At 32.3% G+C, this 17,603-nt stretch overlaps 1 protein-coding gene across 2 annotated transcripts; it reads left to right on the top strand.

Annotated features, from left to right (window-relative positions):
- Window positions 1-281: 281 nt before the first annotated feature.
- On the top strand, window positions 282-17,302 carry LOC134714468 (stabilizer of axonemal microtubules 2-like). 2 transcript variants are annotated; one of them, XM_063575742.1, is made up of 6 exons: window positions 294-356; window positions 5,138-5,302; window positions 9,979-10,152; window positions 11,074-11,186; window positions 13,583-13,669; window positions 14,030-17,302. In XM_063575742.1, exons 2-6 carry the CDS (start codon window positions 5,271-5,273, stop codon window positions 14,971-14,973), a joined length of 1,350 nt encoding a protein of 449 aa, XP_063431812.1. In that variant the 5' UTR covers window positions 294-356; window positions 5,138-5,270; the 3' UTR covers window positions 14,974-17,302. The 2 variants fall into 2 exon arrangements, with proteins under 2 accessions (XP_063431813.1, XP_063431812.1); XM_063575743.1 differs by lacking the exon at window positions 5,138-5,302 and having other exon boundaries at window positions 282-356.
- Window positions 17,303-17,603: the final 301 nt, after the last annotated feature.

Genomic DNA, 17,603 nt, shown 5'->3' with positions numbered 1-17,603 from the left:
TGTGTCAATATCATAAAGCACTTCTTAGTAAAGTAAAGCAGGAATAGCTGCCAGATCTGCCATCATTATAAATATACCCACTCAATTGCAATTCGCGTCTGGTTAACAGAATCATAAGCCGTTATTCAGGATCAGAGTTGTACTTAAATGACTTTTTATTGACTAATTTCTGTACCTATTCTTCCTGTTTTAAAACTAAATAAACTAGGAATACAAACTAAATCGATGAAATATGCTAGTAGTGAGTATATATGTGGTGAGCATTTAGACGGAGGCCATGCTTTAGTCACTATGTTAAACGTCACAGTAGTTTAACTAGAAACTTCGTCGCTACATGAAGATGGCTGGACGCTAAGGTAAGAACGGAGCTGAACATTTATTCTTTCTCCCCTTTTTAAAATGAGTACGATTGCTCTCTCACTCCCGATAAATTTGACTCAACTCCAAATACTCGCCTCATCCCGTCTTTCAAGTTTTTTCTCTATCTCCTTAATTTTAAAATCTCTTTCTCAAATCTCTTTTTCGTCTTATCCATTTCTCTAGGATGTCAGATTGTCTGTAAGTGAAAATACATTTGTATTGTCCGCATGCTTCAGTTCAATCTCTTGGTGTATGAATGTTTTAAATTTCTTAAGCCAAAAAAAATATATATCCTCATTCCATACCAATCTGTCATTAGTAACAATCCAATTGCATAAGTAATTTAGTATTTGATAGTTTTGCTTTGCGATGGCCTTTTAAAAGCGTTTAGGCAGCAACCATTTGATTTTCTCTCAATTTTAGCATTACATATAGTGGCAGCTGAGTGTGAAACAAACTTTTTTTTCTCAGGGTCCAAAACAAATTATTTTTTTCACCAAAACCTGAAAACAAACTTTTTTCCCCAAAAAAAAACATAGCCCCCCCCCCCCTCCCAGAAAATCAAATGGTTGCTGCCTTAAGTTCCCGTGGTACAGGTTCTGAAAAGTGGGTTATTCAAAAGAACGTGTTTGTTTAATTTATAGAAGGTTTCTCCAATTGTACAGTGATCAAGGCATCCCAGTTTTATTTCGATGTATATTAAGGGAGTTCGCGGGTCTAAATCATTTTTTTCTTTACATAGGATTTCGGTATATTTTTCTATAATTGAACTTTATCTCATACTTAAAAGAAAAGAAAGTTTACAAAAATGGGGTCACCGTTCATTTATGCTCACAATCTGCCATTCGAAAGAAGCATACATTTTTGTGAAAGTACTTTTACCCTGTTGAACTAATAGGAGAAAAAGAGGTAATATCGAATAAAAAAAGAACCAAATTACAGAAATCGCTAAAATTTTACAATACTTTAGTTTAAGTACCGCTTATTCGAACATAATAATAAAAAATATAGGTCATCGGTGAGTTAAAAAAGATTTTTCAATTTTAATGCAAAAAAGTGACATTTTTACACCAAAGGGAGATAATTTGGAGCTTTTTCAATGATACATACATTTTAAAAGTCATCTGGGGCCAAACTGAATTGATTTATTTGAATGATTGTTGTACCATATGATAAGTAAGAACTAATATAAAGTAATAAATAAAATTTGAAATGAAAAACATTTTTTTATTTTTTTTCTGAAACGTGTCCTCGAGCTTTTAAAGATCATTATTAGTCTACGAAATAATCATAGTGGTCTATTATAGCGAACTAGATCATCAAACTTAACTTTAAGATCAAAGAATTCTATGGCAGCATAATCAGCCAATCACCAAAATTCTAAAACGACCTTTAGATAAACTGATGATCAAAATATAAAAAGGAACATCATCCACAAGAACACACTACAACTACAGATTATACAAAGACGGCATCCATCCAGATATTTGGTTGGCTAAACCCTAGTTAAAGAAAATCACTGACCAAGCACAAAAAAAATTGTTGGAACTAATAACTGTGGTTGTTTTCAGAAGGCATCTGCTGTTTCGAGCTATACTGAGCGATAATATCTAAAGTTAAAAAACCAACAAACAAGCAGCAAGGAACCACATTTATAAACAGACTTAACCAAAGATGAAAATTTTTCACTCGGTTTTACTAGTAACACTCATATACAACATATGTCCTGATCCTGATCCTAAGGTCAATATTATGGCACAACTGTTCTCTTTGTGCTGTTTTTTTTTCATCCTGGTACTTAATTTCTCCGTTAGTATTTTCACACGGTACTTACTGGTTAATTTGTTAGACGCAGGATCGGGGGTTTTCAGGGTTAAATGAATCTTTAAATCGACCTGAACTCTTTACATCTTCTCTAATTATATATCTTCTGTTCTTTCGTATGTCTCCCTACTTGCTGGTGCTAATATGGTTTGAAGATCTATCCTGATGTTTTGAATCTCCAGCTGTCTTTCCATTTCTTTCTCCTCTGGTAGTATATCGGACAGTTTATTAGGTAGTGTTTTCCTCTTCGACACATTCACAGTATGGCGTGAGGGATTGTCCTACTCTGAAGGCGAATTATTTTAGCCTATTGTAGCCTGTTCTTTATTCCGAGTCGACATGTTTCTCCCTATAACGGGATTGGGATAATCAAGAAGAAGGGTCTTTCTTTCAATAGGAACTAATTCTTGAAATTGTCTCCCAGTTTCACATACTACTCCATCTATTTTGCAATTTTAGTAAACATCTTAACTGCACTTTTCAGATCAGATATTGTTATGACGTTGTACTGGTCATTTAGCCTGATTTGAGGCCTCCTGTGCTGCATCTTTTGCTAACTGGTCTATCTCGTTCCAAGATAGAGTAGCTTGTATATGCCGCCTTTCAAGAGGGTTCCAATGATTTCTTTGATGTCTTTGATAGTGTCGATGTAGTTAGATTACTTCAAGTTGAGATGCCAACCGCTATCTGGCTATCTGATGGAATCTTTAAAATTGTTTCAGCGAACTTTTCTCTAAGTGCAGTGCCATAAATCATAGTGAAGTGTTCCCGGAAAAACTATGCAGCCTATAGAAACGACAGGGGCTACACTATATAGGCGGAGGCGTTTCTGTCGTTGTACCCAAAAAGATCAAAGCAGTATATAAAACCCAAACTTGTAAAAAGTGCGATATAGAGTGGGTAAACTGAAAGACCAAAATGAATCGACGATAGGCTCATTGTACATGCCACAGAGAAATATGAACGACAAAATTTTATATACATCGTAAATTTATACAATGCTAGTAATAATTTCTTTTTCTGCGGTGATCGGGTTATTCAAAGTTAAGTTTTATATTTTATCAGAGACGGTAAATCTAATTCAAAATGAAACTGTCAATCTTATGCTGAGTTCACACGTAATTCTGCGCTACCGCTCTCTTTGTATACGACGTCACTGACGTTACCTACTTTTCACTGAGTTCCAATACAAGTAACATATTGCAATCAGACATCTTTCTTACTTCGCCTCCATGTGTGTCAGCTATATACAACCAATCTACGACACGTTCATTGTGGTTAATAATTATACCGGGAACAACAACTGTAACGGTAAAGTTTTAAATATATTTTTTAACTGATACAGTGTAAGAAATGGTCATTGATTCAAATCTTTAAAAAAAAAAGGGGGGGGGGGGGGGGGGTTAGGTAGTGTTATTTTCTAAAAATAGATTCTGATTCCGAGCTTTTTTCTTTAAATTTTATGTATGATTCCCTAAATTAAAAGTGTGATGCTTGTGTGGTAAGATTGTAAAACAGATTTCCAATTATAAAAATAAACTAATCTCTATCTATCCTTTGTCTGAACAAAGAAAACAACATTATAGTAGATGTGCGAGACGATATTATAATATCGATTCATTTTATTGGAAGCCACTGTCCGTCGTGAATTGTCTGCTCAAGATTTTTTTTAATTTTTATTAAATGTCTGATGTAATTATTAATGTTATATATATATTGTCACCATTGTATATAGAACCCAAACAACTTCTAGAAGGGGAATTTGAACATGTGATCCTCGCAAGTTAGTATAGTTCAATGATTTTGTTATGTTCAAATGTGTAACTTTTATTAATCTGCAGTATATTTTTTAAAACCAAACGTGATAAACTTATTAATAAAAGTGCGTATTAGTTTTACCTTTTCTAAGCAATCTATGTTTTAATTATGGCTTGGCAAATGTTTATGTGTGAATGTAACTGTTAACAGGTTAAACTGTATGTGTTCTTGCATGTTTGTCCGGTATAAGCCAGGGGAATATATTCCCTGCCGCAGTAAGAGGGTTACCTTTTGTTAATTATGTACCTTTTTTGTTAGCTTGATAGAGATTATCTTTAATTAAGAGTAATAGAGAATGAAACATATCAAAGAACAGGAAAAAAACGGAAGGAAAAACAAAGAGCCGAGAATAATGAGATGCCAATATATAAAGAATAGAGAATAATAGGCAAATTGATTGAGAATAAAGAGTAGAGAAAAAATGGCATAAAAAATTCAAGAATAACTGAGAAATGAAGGAATCTTCATCCATGATCCAGACCCAATTAAATAAATGTATCATTTGACTTTGAATTTGAGTTTGTTTATTGGTCCTTAAATTTAAATTTGAATTTGTTTATTAGTCCTTTGAAGAAAAATAACAAAATATTAACCGAATTGAAAAAGCAATACGACTCTTGACTGCAAAATTTGAATATGAATTTGATTTCAATACTATAGCCATTTGTTTTCCCAATCCTTACACAGTCAGCTTTCCGACTGTACAAGTGTATTGTACCTGGGAACAGTATATTAATATATATGTTCCTGATTGTACATAGTATCAAGGATTTGTATATAGAGTGAGATACACACCCTTCATAGTATTGTTGACATTGATCATGTATGTATTGCTGTTACGTTTTTTTTTAACAAGAGCGTATATGTATTTCATGCCTTTTTGTTATATGTCCTGGTTTTCTAAATAAAATAAAATATTGATAGTGACATTTTATTACAAATCCTTGTTCATGCTATTCAACAACTTTGGGGGTAATCTCGTCTCACACCTGTAATCCTTGATTGGTTTGACACTCGTTTGACAATAAAATACAATTAGTGGTAGAGTTAATCTTTTTGAGAAACGAATTTTAAAATTTCCCGCCAGTCTTTCTTTATATTAATTCCCTTTAATATTTATTTCCCTTCCCGACAGGTTTGTCAACAGTTGCCATCCACCATTTTGATAAACACCTGTCAGGTGCGCTTAACGACGTTTGATTGAGGAGGAATACAACTGTGAGGAAGAGAGTCATACGAGTGCAATTCACCAGAAAAAAGTTATAAAAATGACGTCAAAATGTAACGAATGCATATGTGGGTAAGTAACCTGTCAAAAATTCTCACCTGAAAAAATAATCAAACCGTACAGATCCGTACACGTAAAAATTTAGAGTCTTTACATTTATAGGAAATTCACCACGGTCTGTCATGTATTTATAAAAGACAGGGTTTTAGTACCCTGCATGAATTTGTGTTTTGAATTATGCTTATTTACACAGGAACTAATCAGATATACATATATATATTAAATCCAAACTAGAAAGTGTAATTTTGGGCCAAATATGTACATACATGGTTGGCTAAAAAAATCCGTCCCCACCAACACAAAAATGATCTAACTTGTTTACATTCATCAATAAAAAATCTGTATAAGTCTGTAGTTGTGAGCCTAGGGAGAATGGGGTGATTGGTCAGTTTGAGCCCCCCTTTTTTTCTATATAAACGCTTTTGAAAGGGCACTATGGTTAAGACCCCGCTTTATTCTGGGTTGGAACCCCCATTTTAAACTTGAACAGACCCTGGTTGAACTGTTGTCATTAAAATGATATTTTATCAGAAAAGATCGTCAGATAGAAGGCACGGTGGTCAGAGGGGTCCTCATCCTCAAATCATGGGCTTAAAAACATGAAATTCCAAGGTCCGAAATTTAAATAAATCTAAATCCTGACATCCTTCAATTTGAAAAAAAAAATCCTGGATCCGGAAAGGATCAATCCTGAAATCCTGAGCTTAAAAACACCCGATCCTGGAGTCGTGATAAAGATCCTTTCCCCCCCTCAGCATAATTTTTTTTTTTTCACCCGTTAGCTCAACATGTCTTGAAATTGACAATGCCTACATTTTGGATGACGGACTCAACTTACTACTGTATTCTGCAACTGGCATAGTAATAGATGTCAAATGTATGCAATTTAGGTCATGAAAAACATGTTGGGTTTCAAGTTACCATGATTACTGATTGATAAAGATTACACTTTCTTAGATTTTATTTTACCATATATTCCTCATAGATTCTCCATAAACATACATGTAGCTCTGGTCAAAATGACTATTTCTGGTCCTGTCAGTGACCATCATAACATGCTAGGGCATCTTGTCAGTAGATTGAAAGATAATTAGCTTTGGAAGGTGATAAGTTTATTTTTGCAACATCATGGTCAAACTAAAAACAGTTTAGACATCATTTGACTGGAGTTCAATTAATGAGGGTCTGTATCTGAAATGCCTGTTACCATCAGGCACCAAAGGGCCTTTTTAGGCTAAAGTAAGCGTCAAATTTAAAATTTATACAAGCGCATAGTGCTGTTCATGATCATTAACTAAAATAAAAGGAAGGCAGTAAAAGATTGTACTGACTGTCAAAACATTATAATTACATTAGATGTATGGTTCATTATAATACGTTATTCTGATTGGCTAACAGCACATCACATGTTATTCCGTAAACAATTGCATCAGACAATAACATTTATCATGCATGATGACACAAGGTCCCACAATAAAGTGCACAGGTAAATTAAATAAAACTTGATAAAAAATCGTGTTTTCATGATCCTAGCTAAAAAATGTAATTATAAGTATTGAATGCTTCTTTTTGTAACTTTATAGGGTTGTAAAAGCGTTGACCGTGCGTACATTTTACGAATGAAGCGCTTCAGCGCTTCATACAAAATGTACTTAGGTCAACGCTTTTACACCCCAATAAATTTACAAAAAGAAGCATTCAATTCTTAAATAAAATCAGTTCACAGTATGTCAAAAATCTGGCAAAACTGACCAAATGAAGGACGTTGAAGTTCTCAAAAACTGTTAAAAAGTAATTAAAATTTTATAAGACTTTTACAGATGGCTTATCATTATACATGTAAAAGATTTACAAAAAGAAAAATGGGGGTCACTTGGCAAATTTTTCAAGGCATTCAATTGGATAAAACCAGAGGATTCCGTAAATCTGACAAAAATCTAAAACATGACAAGCCAGCTTCCTTAAAGTACATGAGTACATTAAAAAATTACATAATCTAAAGTGAATAAGAATTAAAAGGCAGGTTGAAAAATTCAAAACAAATCATATAGTACATGTATCATGACAGTATGTACAAATTACAATGAAACATCAAAACTATTCCTGTTGAATTCTTCCGAATCAAAAATAGCCATTAGTTTATTATTTCATACTGAAATTTGCACCAAACATTATATATTTGAAAACTTTTTGTCAATGTTAAATAAGGTGTCATTAAATTAAGATACATAATAATTAACTATGTCTGATTTGTGTAACCTGAAACATTTGTTTTGCCTTGTTTAAAACTTAAAAAGAAAATCAGACTTCATTGGTGACTTCAAGTGTCACAACTTCACTTTTCTAAAACTTCAAACAAATCAAAATTACATATTAAATTCAGAATGCTGTTTCTAGTTTTTTTTTCACAGAAAACTGCAGTGAACTGATCAAGATTCATTAATTTCTTTTTGTGCCTTTCTGCCCTAGAGTTAGACATATTTCCAAATAATGATTTAGTTAGTCATATTGGCTCTAAGTCGATGTCCAAACCAGTGGCAGATCCACAACTTTTAGTAAGGGGCCTGCTCCATTCATGCTTCACTGATTCCCTATACAATCAACCAAATTTTTCCAACAAAAAGGGGACCCTGGATCTGCCTATGCAAACTAATGCAAATAGCACTGCAAGCAAGTCGCCTTGTTATAATTAACTGCGTTGTTCACAAAACTCTAGATCTGTATAATCACATACAGGTCAAGATTCTGTAAAAATTAAGTTGTAATATGTTAAAATAAAATGTTTGTTTGTTTTGTTGTTTTGTTGAAATGCGTTTTATGTTAGTGCCATAGGGAATCAAGATTGTCTAGTGTAATGCAAACTAAATAAAGACCATTATGTTTGATCCTGGGGAGACCAGCATTAATATCATGAAACATATTTATATATATACAAACATAGTGTTTGGCACAAACCTGTCAGGTCTTTATGGTAACTTTTATCTTTATTAGACTTATGTTATTGACATTAAACACTTGAGGTAATCTAGTGGATGTTTTGATCACCATTTACTTCTTAGTTGAGTTATGAAGCATCATTTAGATTTTACTCATCAGCTTTAGGTGGGATTTAGTACTTGTACCTTATGGCTAGTTCTACTAGCTTAAAATTTATTTATTCATATGTTATATTCAGGAAGCTGCTTACTTGTAGCCCTAAACAAAGGATGTCTCATAGAGTATGATTAGGACTGCAGTCTGGTTAAAGATGTGACATCTGACTAGTGGGTTACCTCCCATTTCACAATTTTTTTAAGAAAAAGATAAAGCTGACCAATTTTTATTACTATAATTTCTATTTGATCTTGGCTGCGTCAAAAATGAATTGTTTTATTCAAATTTCTAGGTATCATCATCAGATTGATTTTTTGAATGAGTAAGTAGTTGCATCCATGTTTGCTACAGCAAATGATCAACACTCCTAACGAATTATTTTAACGTTTAAGGTCATGCCAACATATTATTTTATCCAATATACGATTTGTATTTTTTAAACATGGAGCTGTCAAGAATGCATGTAGATAAACATGTACATGTCTGTCACATGCAATTTTCATTTTTTTTCATTTACTTGTAACATAAACATTTGTGGCTCATCTGTTTTATTTATTTATTCATTCCTTGAATATTAATACTTCAAATCAGCCTTATTCAAACAAATATCTCTCATAAACATTATGTAAATATTTTATTCATGTTGTTGCAGTTTCATTTTCTTCTTCATCAAAGCAATTTTATTTAGTGGTCGTCTGACGAGTTAATCTTTTTAGAAACGAGTTTTAAAATTTCCCGCCAGTCTTTCTTTATATTAATTCCCTTTAATATTTATTTCCCTTCCTGACAGGTTTGTCAACAAATTATTTTGAAATTTATTTTTAGTCTAATGTTAATGATCAGAAATGTACTTTTTGGCCTCCCTGACATAACCTTACTAGTTGCACTCACTAGCAAGTAATCAGTTCAGCTAATTCATTCATAGAAGGGTTGTTTTCTTTACTTGGCAAAAACCGTGAATAAAAATAATAATAAATAGATCATTATAATACGACACTGGAGTAGGTCTTCTTGCTTCGTTAACTGTAATTTTTTTTAAAGGTTTGATTTAAACAATCTGAGTAAACACTTTGTTTTAAAGCGTGGTCTAAATGACTCTCTTACACCTGATCTTGTAAAACCAATGATCCAAACCACAGATTAACATTTTAGGATTTAAATATGTTCCAAATTTAAAAAGATATTAACTAGTAGATTAACCTGAATAGAATTTGTTTTGGTTGTATAACTGGAGTTGTTATTAATAAAAAGCTGTATGTGCATTATTTATATGCTGTTTGATAGAACATTTACATTTAAAAAACTAGTGTTGCATTTTAAATGTGAATTATCTCCCTTTAGTAGGAATATGAGATTTTTTATAATTCATTATATTTTAAATATTATCATTCATAATTCATCAGAAATATTTTTACAATTGATTATTTTGTTATCAATTTTTTTTCTTCATTATTCCTCATGCATTATCATTATGGGTAAAACCAATCAAAATAAATCATTCACACATATTTAGGGTTCTCATTTTATCCACAATTAATTGTACTGTTGTACTTTTCTTGCAATTATGAATCAATGATTATTTTTTTCTTTTTTAGGAAGCATACCAGGCCCCATGTACACACAGATGTTATTGGTCGAGGAGACCCCTCCCAGAAATCAACAGAATACAATCAGACATACAAACAGCACCCCCTTACAATGAGAGAAAGCTTCAAACCAAATGCAGAGGCTATGCAAGGTGGAAGTTTTGAGGATAGAACCACAAATAGGTATGTGTACCATATCTCAAAGATTTTTTTATATGTACAAAAATGTACATGATGTAGATAGAACATAATATCTACTCAGAAACTTTCAATTAACTATTGAATTTATAGTGTGAAACTTAGAGTGTGTAGTGATACACATGTACATGTAGTACTTATAAGTTGTATTGGTTGAGCTTATAGGGACTATATGATTGCTGTCTATGCACTAAAGTTTTTTTACTCATATATTCCTGTATTTTCAACAAATTTTCTAAAATATTAAGTTCATGTTCATAGAGCTTGGTTAATGTAGCCTGAACCAAGGAATGAGATTCCAGAAGTTTCAAATTATTTTTTCATTACTACAAAATGTTTTTGACTTTTGTTTTGATTTGCATTTTCATTTCAAATATCAAAAATCCCCACCTCTGCAAGTTTTTACAGGTAAATTTAAAACTTATTTGTCAAGCATATCATAGGTCAATATTTTTATTCACACTTGATGTATATAGACAAAGGCCTGACGGTCATTAGTTTGGATATGGTAAGAGAATTAAATGTTAAACAAAAGAATGGTTTGTTGTTGTCATTATGATGTTTATCTAATGTAACTTTAAAGTAGAAATATGTAAATAAAAGTTTAGAATATTAATACTTTTCCATTTGTATGGGGTCTAAATAGCAAAAAACAAAACTTATGAATTAGAAGACTTGTGTGGCTGAACACTCTTCTCTTACATTTACAAGTTTCAATTTATTTAGATTTTTTCTACTTTCTATTAAATTTAGTTCAATTGATATTTAAAACACTATCATAACAAATTAAAATAAAAAGTTGTAATATTACCTTTTTGTGGATAGTTTAGCTTGAGACAGTAGAAGATTTATTTCTAGACCAAATAAACACAATTAAGTTATATGATAATATGATTTACTTTTCAGACAAGATTACATCAAGCATCCGATGGAGAAACCATTCGTTAGAGTACCAGATCAGTACCAAAGACCTGATGGTGCAATGGATGGAATGACGTCTTATAATAAAGATTTCACAAGTAAGTTTGGGTTAAAATAATCATTTATACAATACTTCCAGGGCCGTTACTGACTACCCTTTTGGGTATAACTGTGCCCACAATCATACCCTGTTCTAATCAGAAACATGGAAAAATATACCTTGTTCTCAACAGAAATATTGAAAAACATACCCTGTTCTATACACTCTCAGAAAATGTTTACCCTGTTCTGGACTGTATAAAATAGACCCAGTGTTCTGAACTGTATCTTAAACAGTTAAATAAGCAATCCTGTTCTAGAAAAATACTTTGTTTAGAAAATGACCATTCTCACCAGCAAGGCATGAAAAAACAACTTTGTTCTAACCAGTAGGACATGAAAAAGTGACCTTGTTCTAACCAGCAGAACATGAAAAAGTGACCTTGTTCTAACCAGCAGGGCATGAAAAAGTGACCTTGTTCTAACCAGCAGGGCATGAAAAAGTGACCTTGTTCTAACCAGCAGGGCATGAAAAAGTGACCTTGTTCTAACCAGCAGGACATGAAAAAGTGACACTTATACCACTAAAAACATAGGAAGTAACCCCCTACCCGGGACAATACTGGTGTTAGCCAAAAGTGTTATCTATTCATATTATTTCAAGACTTTTTATAAATAGGTATTTAGAAGAAAAGACAATTTCGCACAATTCCTCTTACCGCTATAACTGCTTAAGAAGGCATAACATTAGATTTATTGTTGTTCCCACACTCAATGTATACTAAAACCACTGCAAAGGGTGTTTGGATGACTCTCTGTTAGCAAACAATACTACTAGATATAAAAAAGAAGATGTGGTATGATTGCCAATGAGACAACTATCCACAAAAGACCAAAATGACACAAACATTAACAATTAAAGGTCACCGTACGGCCTTCTACAATGAGCAAAGCCCATACCACATATAGTCAGCTATAAAAGGCCTTGATAATACTACTAGAGACTAATTCAAGTCAAAATGCAACTGAAGGCTTGACTATAAATGTCAGAGATTCATGACACTAAATAATCCATTTCTAGACATTCTAACTACTGTCCTGATAACCTTTAAATACAAACCAACTCCTGACATCATTGCTAAATGTGAGATATATGTCTTTTTGATTTATTGATATATTGAATAGTGGAAAGATGACAAAAAGCACAACAGTTCATTGTTAGTCAATGCATTTTATGTTTTTAATTTATAAAATCAAGTAATAATTCTTGGCAATTATAGTTCATTATATCATAGGCTGCATGATTTCACCCTTTAATTGTTTTACCACTTAATGTTTAGCCAAGAACACTTTATCAATAAAGTATGCTAACAACTGTTAGAAACAATCTAGATCTTGTAGTACAGTGTATTATGATTTGGTATTGGTGAAAACCTTTAGCAACTGCATAAAGCATGAAGATCATCATTAAAGATGCTACTTTTTCGCTCTATCTTTTCTTGTACACCATTTGATCTGAATCAGTACATGTGTCATACCTACTTTGATTTTATTTTAAACTATAAATTTAACTTTTATTAACCCTTACCATGCGGTACCCGTCTTTTGACGGGCGGACCCTAATAACCGTTATTTGGCTCTAATGGCGTTCCATACTTTTAGAAGTCCACTTTATGATACTTATTTTAAAAGTTATGCATGTTCCGTCAATCTGAGGCTATCCATATTCACGTTTCTCATGTATAAGTAGCATTTTGAGCACAAATACGGACTTGGAAATTTGAAATTGGCTAAAACTCGATTTTCTGGAGGGGTAGGCTTCACATCTGTATCTTACACAAGAAGTTCAGAGGCATAAAACTGGCAAAGATAGTGCAAACCCACAGCCATATAACTACTGATCATTATTATTATTGAAATACGCATAGGAAACAACTACTTCCGGTTTTGGGTCCATTCGAAGTCAGAAATCGGCAAAAATCGTGAAATTCGGTATTTTGGGTCCAAATGACCTTCTGTAGACCGATGAATCAAGATCAGATTCACTCCGACCTAACAACTGTTGGGGTCTATTTGTTCACTAGGGTCCACTCTACACGCAGGCTACAACTGGATACCTTAACCAGCAACCCTGGGTCTTCTGGGTCAAGAGAAGGGGTGAAAAATCGGCAAAATTGACGTTTTTTGCACCTGTTGACCCACTTTGGGGCAAATTCCCGTCAAAAAAATTCCGCCTCCTCACCCCGAGCACCCCACCCCGTGATCACCTTTATTAGATTTAAAGAAATCAATATGCTACAGCAACAGGGCTAAGCTCATTTGCATATAATTTGCATATTTTTGCAAATAAACGAAAATTAGACATTTTCTAAAAACAATTCCGCATGGTAAGGGTTAAGAATGTTAAACACAACTTAAAAGTTTCAAATTCACATCTTTTGATATTTTTTTACAGAGAAGATGGCACCACCTGCACAACAGATTCGACATGATGGTCAGAAGATGCAAGGTGGAAAATTTGAAGGAGAACCTACTTATAAATGTAAGTGAAGGATGGATTTAAAAAAATGTGATCTGAAATATTTATTACCAATCAAACTTTCTATCTAATTTATTGATTTTAAAATCTTTAAAAAAATACAGGTTGAAACTACAATAGAATATAAAAGTATGTTTTCCATGTTGTATCATAAATTTGTCAAAAAAACTTTTTTAACTTATCATTAGTTGATTGTAAACTTTGTCTTCAAACAGTTACGATAGCAAATAGGAACATATACATTATCCAATCTGGTCTCTCATAGTAATGAACTTTACATTGTATTTTATATTATATCTGTCCAATGAATTTAAAGACAAAAGTAAACATCAGGATGTTTCTAACTTACTTTTCTTATTTCAGCGGATTATAAGAAATGGGATATGTCTGGTCGTCCAGGACCTTACGTTAGTAAAGATGCATGGGTACAACCAACTGCCAGATTTGAAGGACAGACAACTATGAATCATGATTATCGTAAATATGCTCAGCAGCCTCGCCAATCAATGAAACCACAAGAGGCATCAAAATTATCTGATGCACCATTTGCTGACAATACTGATTACAGGCAATCCTATCAACCACATGCTTTAGGGCCAAAGTTTGTACGGGAAAGAGAGCAGTACAAAGCACCAGGCGTACCCTTTGATGGTGTCACAACATTTAAAAGAGACTACAGGGGACCAGTTGGTGAACTTACAAAAAGTTTCAAGCCAGATAATCAAGCATTCTCGTCAGGTCAGCCATTAGAAGATTTAACAACTAACCGTAAAGATTATATCAAATACCCAACATCCAAGCCATATGTTCACGTTCAAGATGGTTACAAGAAACCAGAAGGTGATATGTTCATGCAAACTACCCATAATTCAACATATAGAGAATTGCCATTGGCTAGAAATGCCCTAATGAGACCAACAGATGCTGGAAAAGTCTCCAACGCACCTTTTGATGGTACAACAAATTATGCACAGAACTACAAACAGTGGCAGGTGAGGAGAGTGGAACAGCCTGCTAGAGAAGGATACCATCCCAACAATGCCCCATTTGAAGGCATGTCAACACAGAAAGCCCATTACATTCCACATGGCATGGTACCAAATCGATCCTTCAAACCAGATAACACAGCCCTCCAAAGTGATGCTCCATTTGAAGATAGTACCATGTACCGTCAAGATTATGTTCCCAAACCACGTCCATTATGCCCATGTTACGACTCCAGTGCTCCTAATGTAACATGCGCCAGACATAATGTAATTCAAACAGTTACTAAATTACCTCAAGGAATGGCTGTCAGAGTAGCATAGACTAACTTTATTGTACAATGTCTTCATGTTAAAAATTAATAGTAGGTTCAGTTCAAGTAAAAGATGCTTTCTGCTTATATTTGAGATGTTTTTGGGGTACAAGTTGGGTACAAGAATGAGTAATATATATATGATATGTGAACCTAACTCATATTTCATAGATTTGTATTTTCACTAGTAAAAAGAAGAATAAATATTTTGTAGATGAAAAAGGTTTTTTTTGGGAAAAAAGGGATAATTTTTTGATAATTACTAACATTAAAAACTTACGCATATCTTGGGATTGTACTTCAGTCACAATACTCTTCCTCAAAATGACTGTGTTTTACTCTTAAAATTACGTTATCACCAGATTGCAATAAATAGTGCTGCAGTGTATATTAATTGTCATACACCCAAATCATATATTCACTGTCCAATCACAGATCATAACCTTTTTTTATCTCATTAATTAAAATAATGTTATGATTTGAAGTACACCCATTATGTTTTTTACGGGAAAAAAAGAATCATGGGAAAATTGTTTGTGTTGAAATCCTTTAGAGTAAGTGTTGTATATATAGAGTAGGTAAAATGAAGCTCTACAATGCTGAGTCTGTGATATAAATCTGATGACACATTTTGTATTAAGTTAATACAAGTACAAATGAGACATCGATTTTTGACTTTTTTTGTAAATAATATTAATGATTCATATTAAGAATTTTGTTGTACTTTGCAATTGTTTGTTATACACATGAGATCTATTTTTATTCTTTTAAATCAGAATTCCTGCCAACATTTCAGATTTTCATTATACATGTAAATCCAATTTGTTACAGAGAGCTTTAAGTGTTTTGTATTTGTTTTGTTTTGTTTTTGTTGAAGCATTATAAACAGATATAGTTTAGTACACACATAATGTGCCAAACTTGTTGTTGTGTTTGTAGATACTGGATATATACTGGATATATGAAACTCTGTTGTGATTTCTTTTAAAATCAGGAAATTTCAACCATTACAACATTGGCAATAGTCTCCTCCTCATTTCATATACATACATGTATAAAGAGAATGTATAGAAACAAATTATTTAAAATTTATTCAAAATAAAATTTCAAATTATCTCCCTTAAATATTTTTTCTTTCTTTTTTTTTTTGTCAAACTCTTGAGTTACCAGACTAATTGTGTGAATTTATGGATATACAAGTATTCTGTAACTATTTATGTGCTTATTTTATTCAAAGGATTTAGTAGTTGTGATATAATACAACAAGAAACAATCTTCTGCCATATTTTCTTACTTGTGTTTCTCTTCTTATGAAGCGAAAATGTAATGTCTTAGTTTTAAATGTATAAGTTATTTGGCCTTTTTGTAGATATAATGATTAATAATATATATTCAGGTAGTATAATTCATGTTGATTTATTTTGTTATTTATTTTCATATTCCATGTGTCTTATTTTTTTTCATTAAATCCTTACAGTTCAGTTATGAACAGTATTATATTTTTTTGGTACACATTTTTTTTTATTTCTACAAATTAGTACAATCACAGTTCAGATCTGCTGACCATGCTGAACAGTATTCAATGTACAATGACAATATTGATAGAATGTGAAGATAAGCTAATCATGAGAAAAACAATGGCATTTTTTCAGAAATTTTGAACTGGGGTAATTATTGAAACATTCTTTTTTTTTTTTTACAAATAATTGATGATGATAACTTGAAATGAAAATTAAAGATTATGAAATTTTCTATGAGTATAAAATGCCAGAATTTTAAAGTATCACCAATTTCATTTAACAGATTGTAATTGAAATTCATATTAAGTATTTAAGTGCTACAATATCTTTTCATTATAACTTTTTTTTTTAAGAAACAAAACGAGTTTTATCAGTCATTTAACACGATGCATTTAATACCACATCTTCAACCTGCTCAGTTCTGCTGTGAGATTTTTGTGGTTTGTTGATCTTATAAACATTCCTCATGTTCAAGTTGTTGCATTTAGCAAAAAAGATGACATCAATTCGAGATAGTGATATATTTTAAGATTATTACAAAAACATTCCTGAATTTTAAAATGATTATTGCTGCATTTTTTACATACAAGCTGCTTTTTCTAAGTCATTCACTATATTTTATTAGATAATATTTATATATTATTTTTGTGATAATTTTACAAGATAAAGCATTTGTATATTTTTTTTTATTAACAATCTGTCTAGATTAATTTTAATTAATACCTATGTATTTTTACAACCTATTGATTTTATGATCCTTTACAAATAAAATGTCAGTATATATATCATATGTAGATATTAAACTCTTATAAAAATGCATTGCTGTTTTTCTTCCTTTGGGATCAATGAACTTTCAAGTTTTTACATAAAACATCTGTATATTCTGTCAAAACTCCCCTACGAAATGATTGTTTTAGAAATATCACCCTTTAAACAGCTGTTTGGACACATTCCGGTGGGATATATAACTAATGCAGAAAGTCAAGTCCATGATATTGATATCTAGACCTTAGCATTACCTAGTTGCAAGTGCATTTTGTCTCATCTGCACCACAAAACAAGGATATCAATGCAACAGAAGCTTATTGGGCAGTGTTAACTTTATATAGCTTGGTCAGTT

This window comes from Mytilus trossulus, chromosome 4, assembly GCF_036588685.1.
Source record: "Mytilus trossulus isolate FHL-02 chromosome 4, PNRI_Mtr1.1.1.hap1, whole genome shotgun sequence".
In the NCBI taxonomy this organism is placed as follows: Eukaryota; Metazoa; Mollusca; class Bivalvia; order Mytilida; family Mytilidae; genus Mytilus; species Mytilus trossulus.
This window is presented reverse-complemented; position numbering and strand designations above follow the sequence as displayed.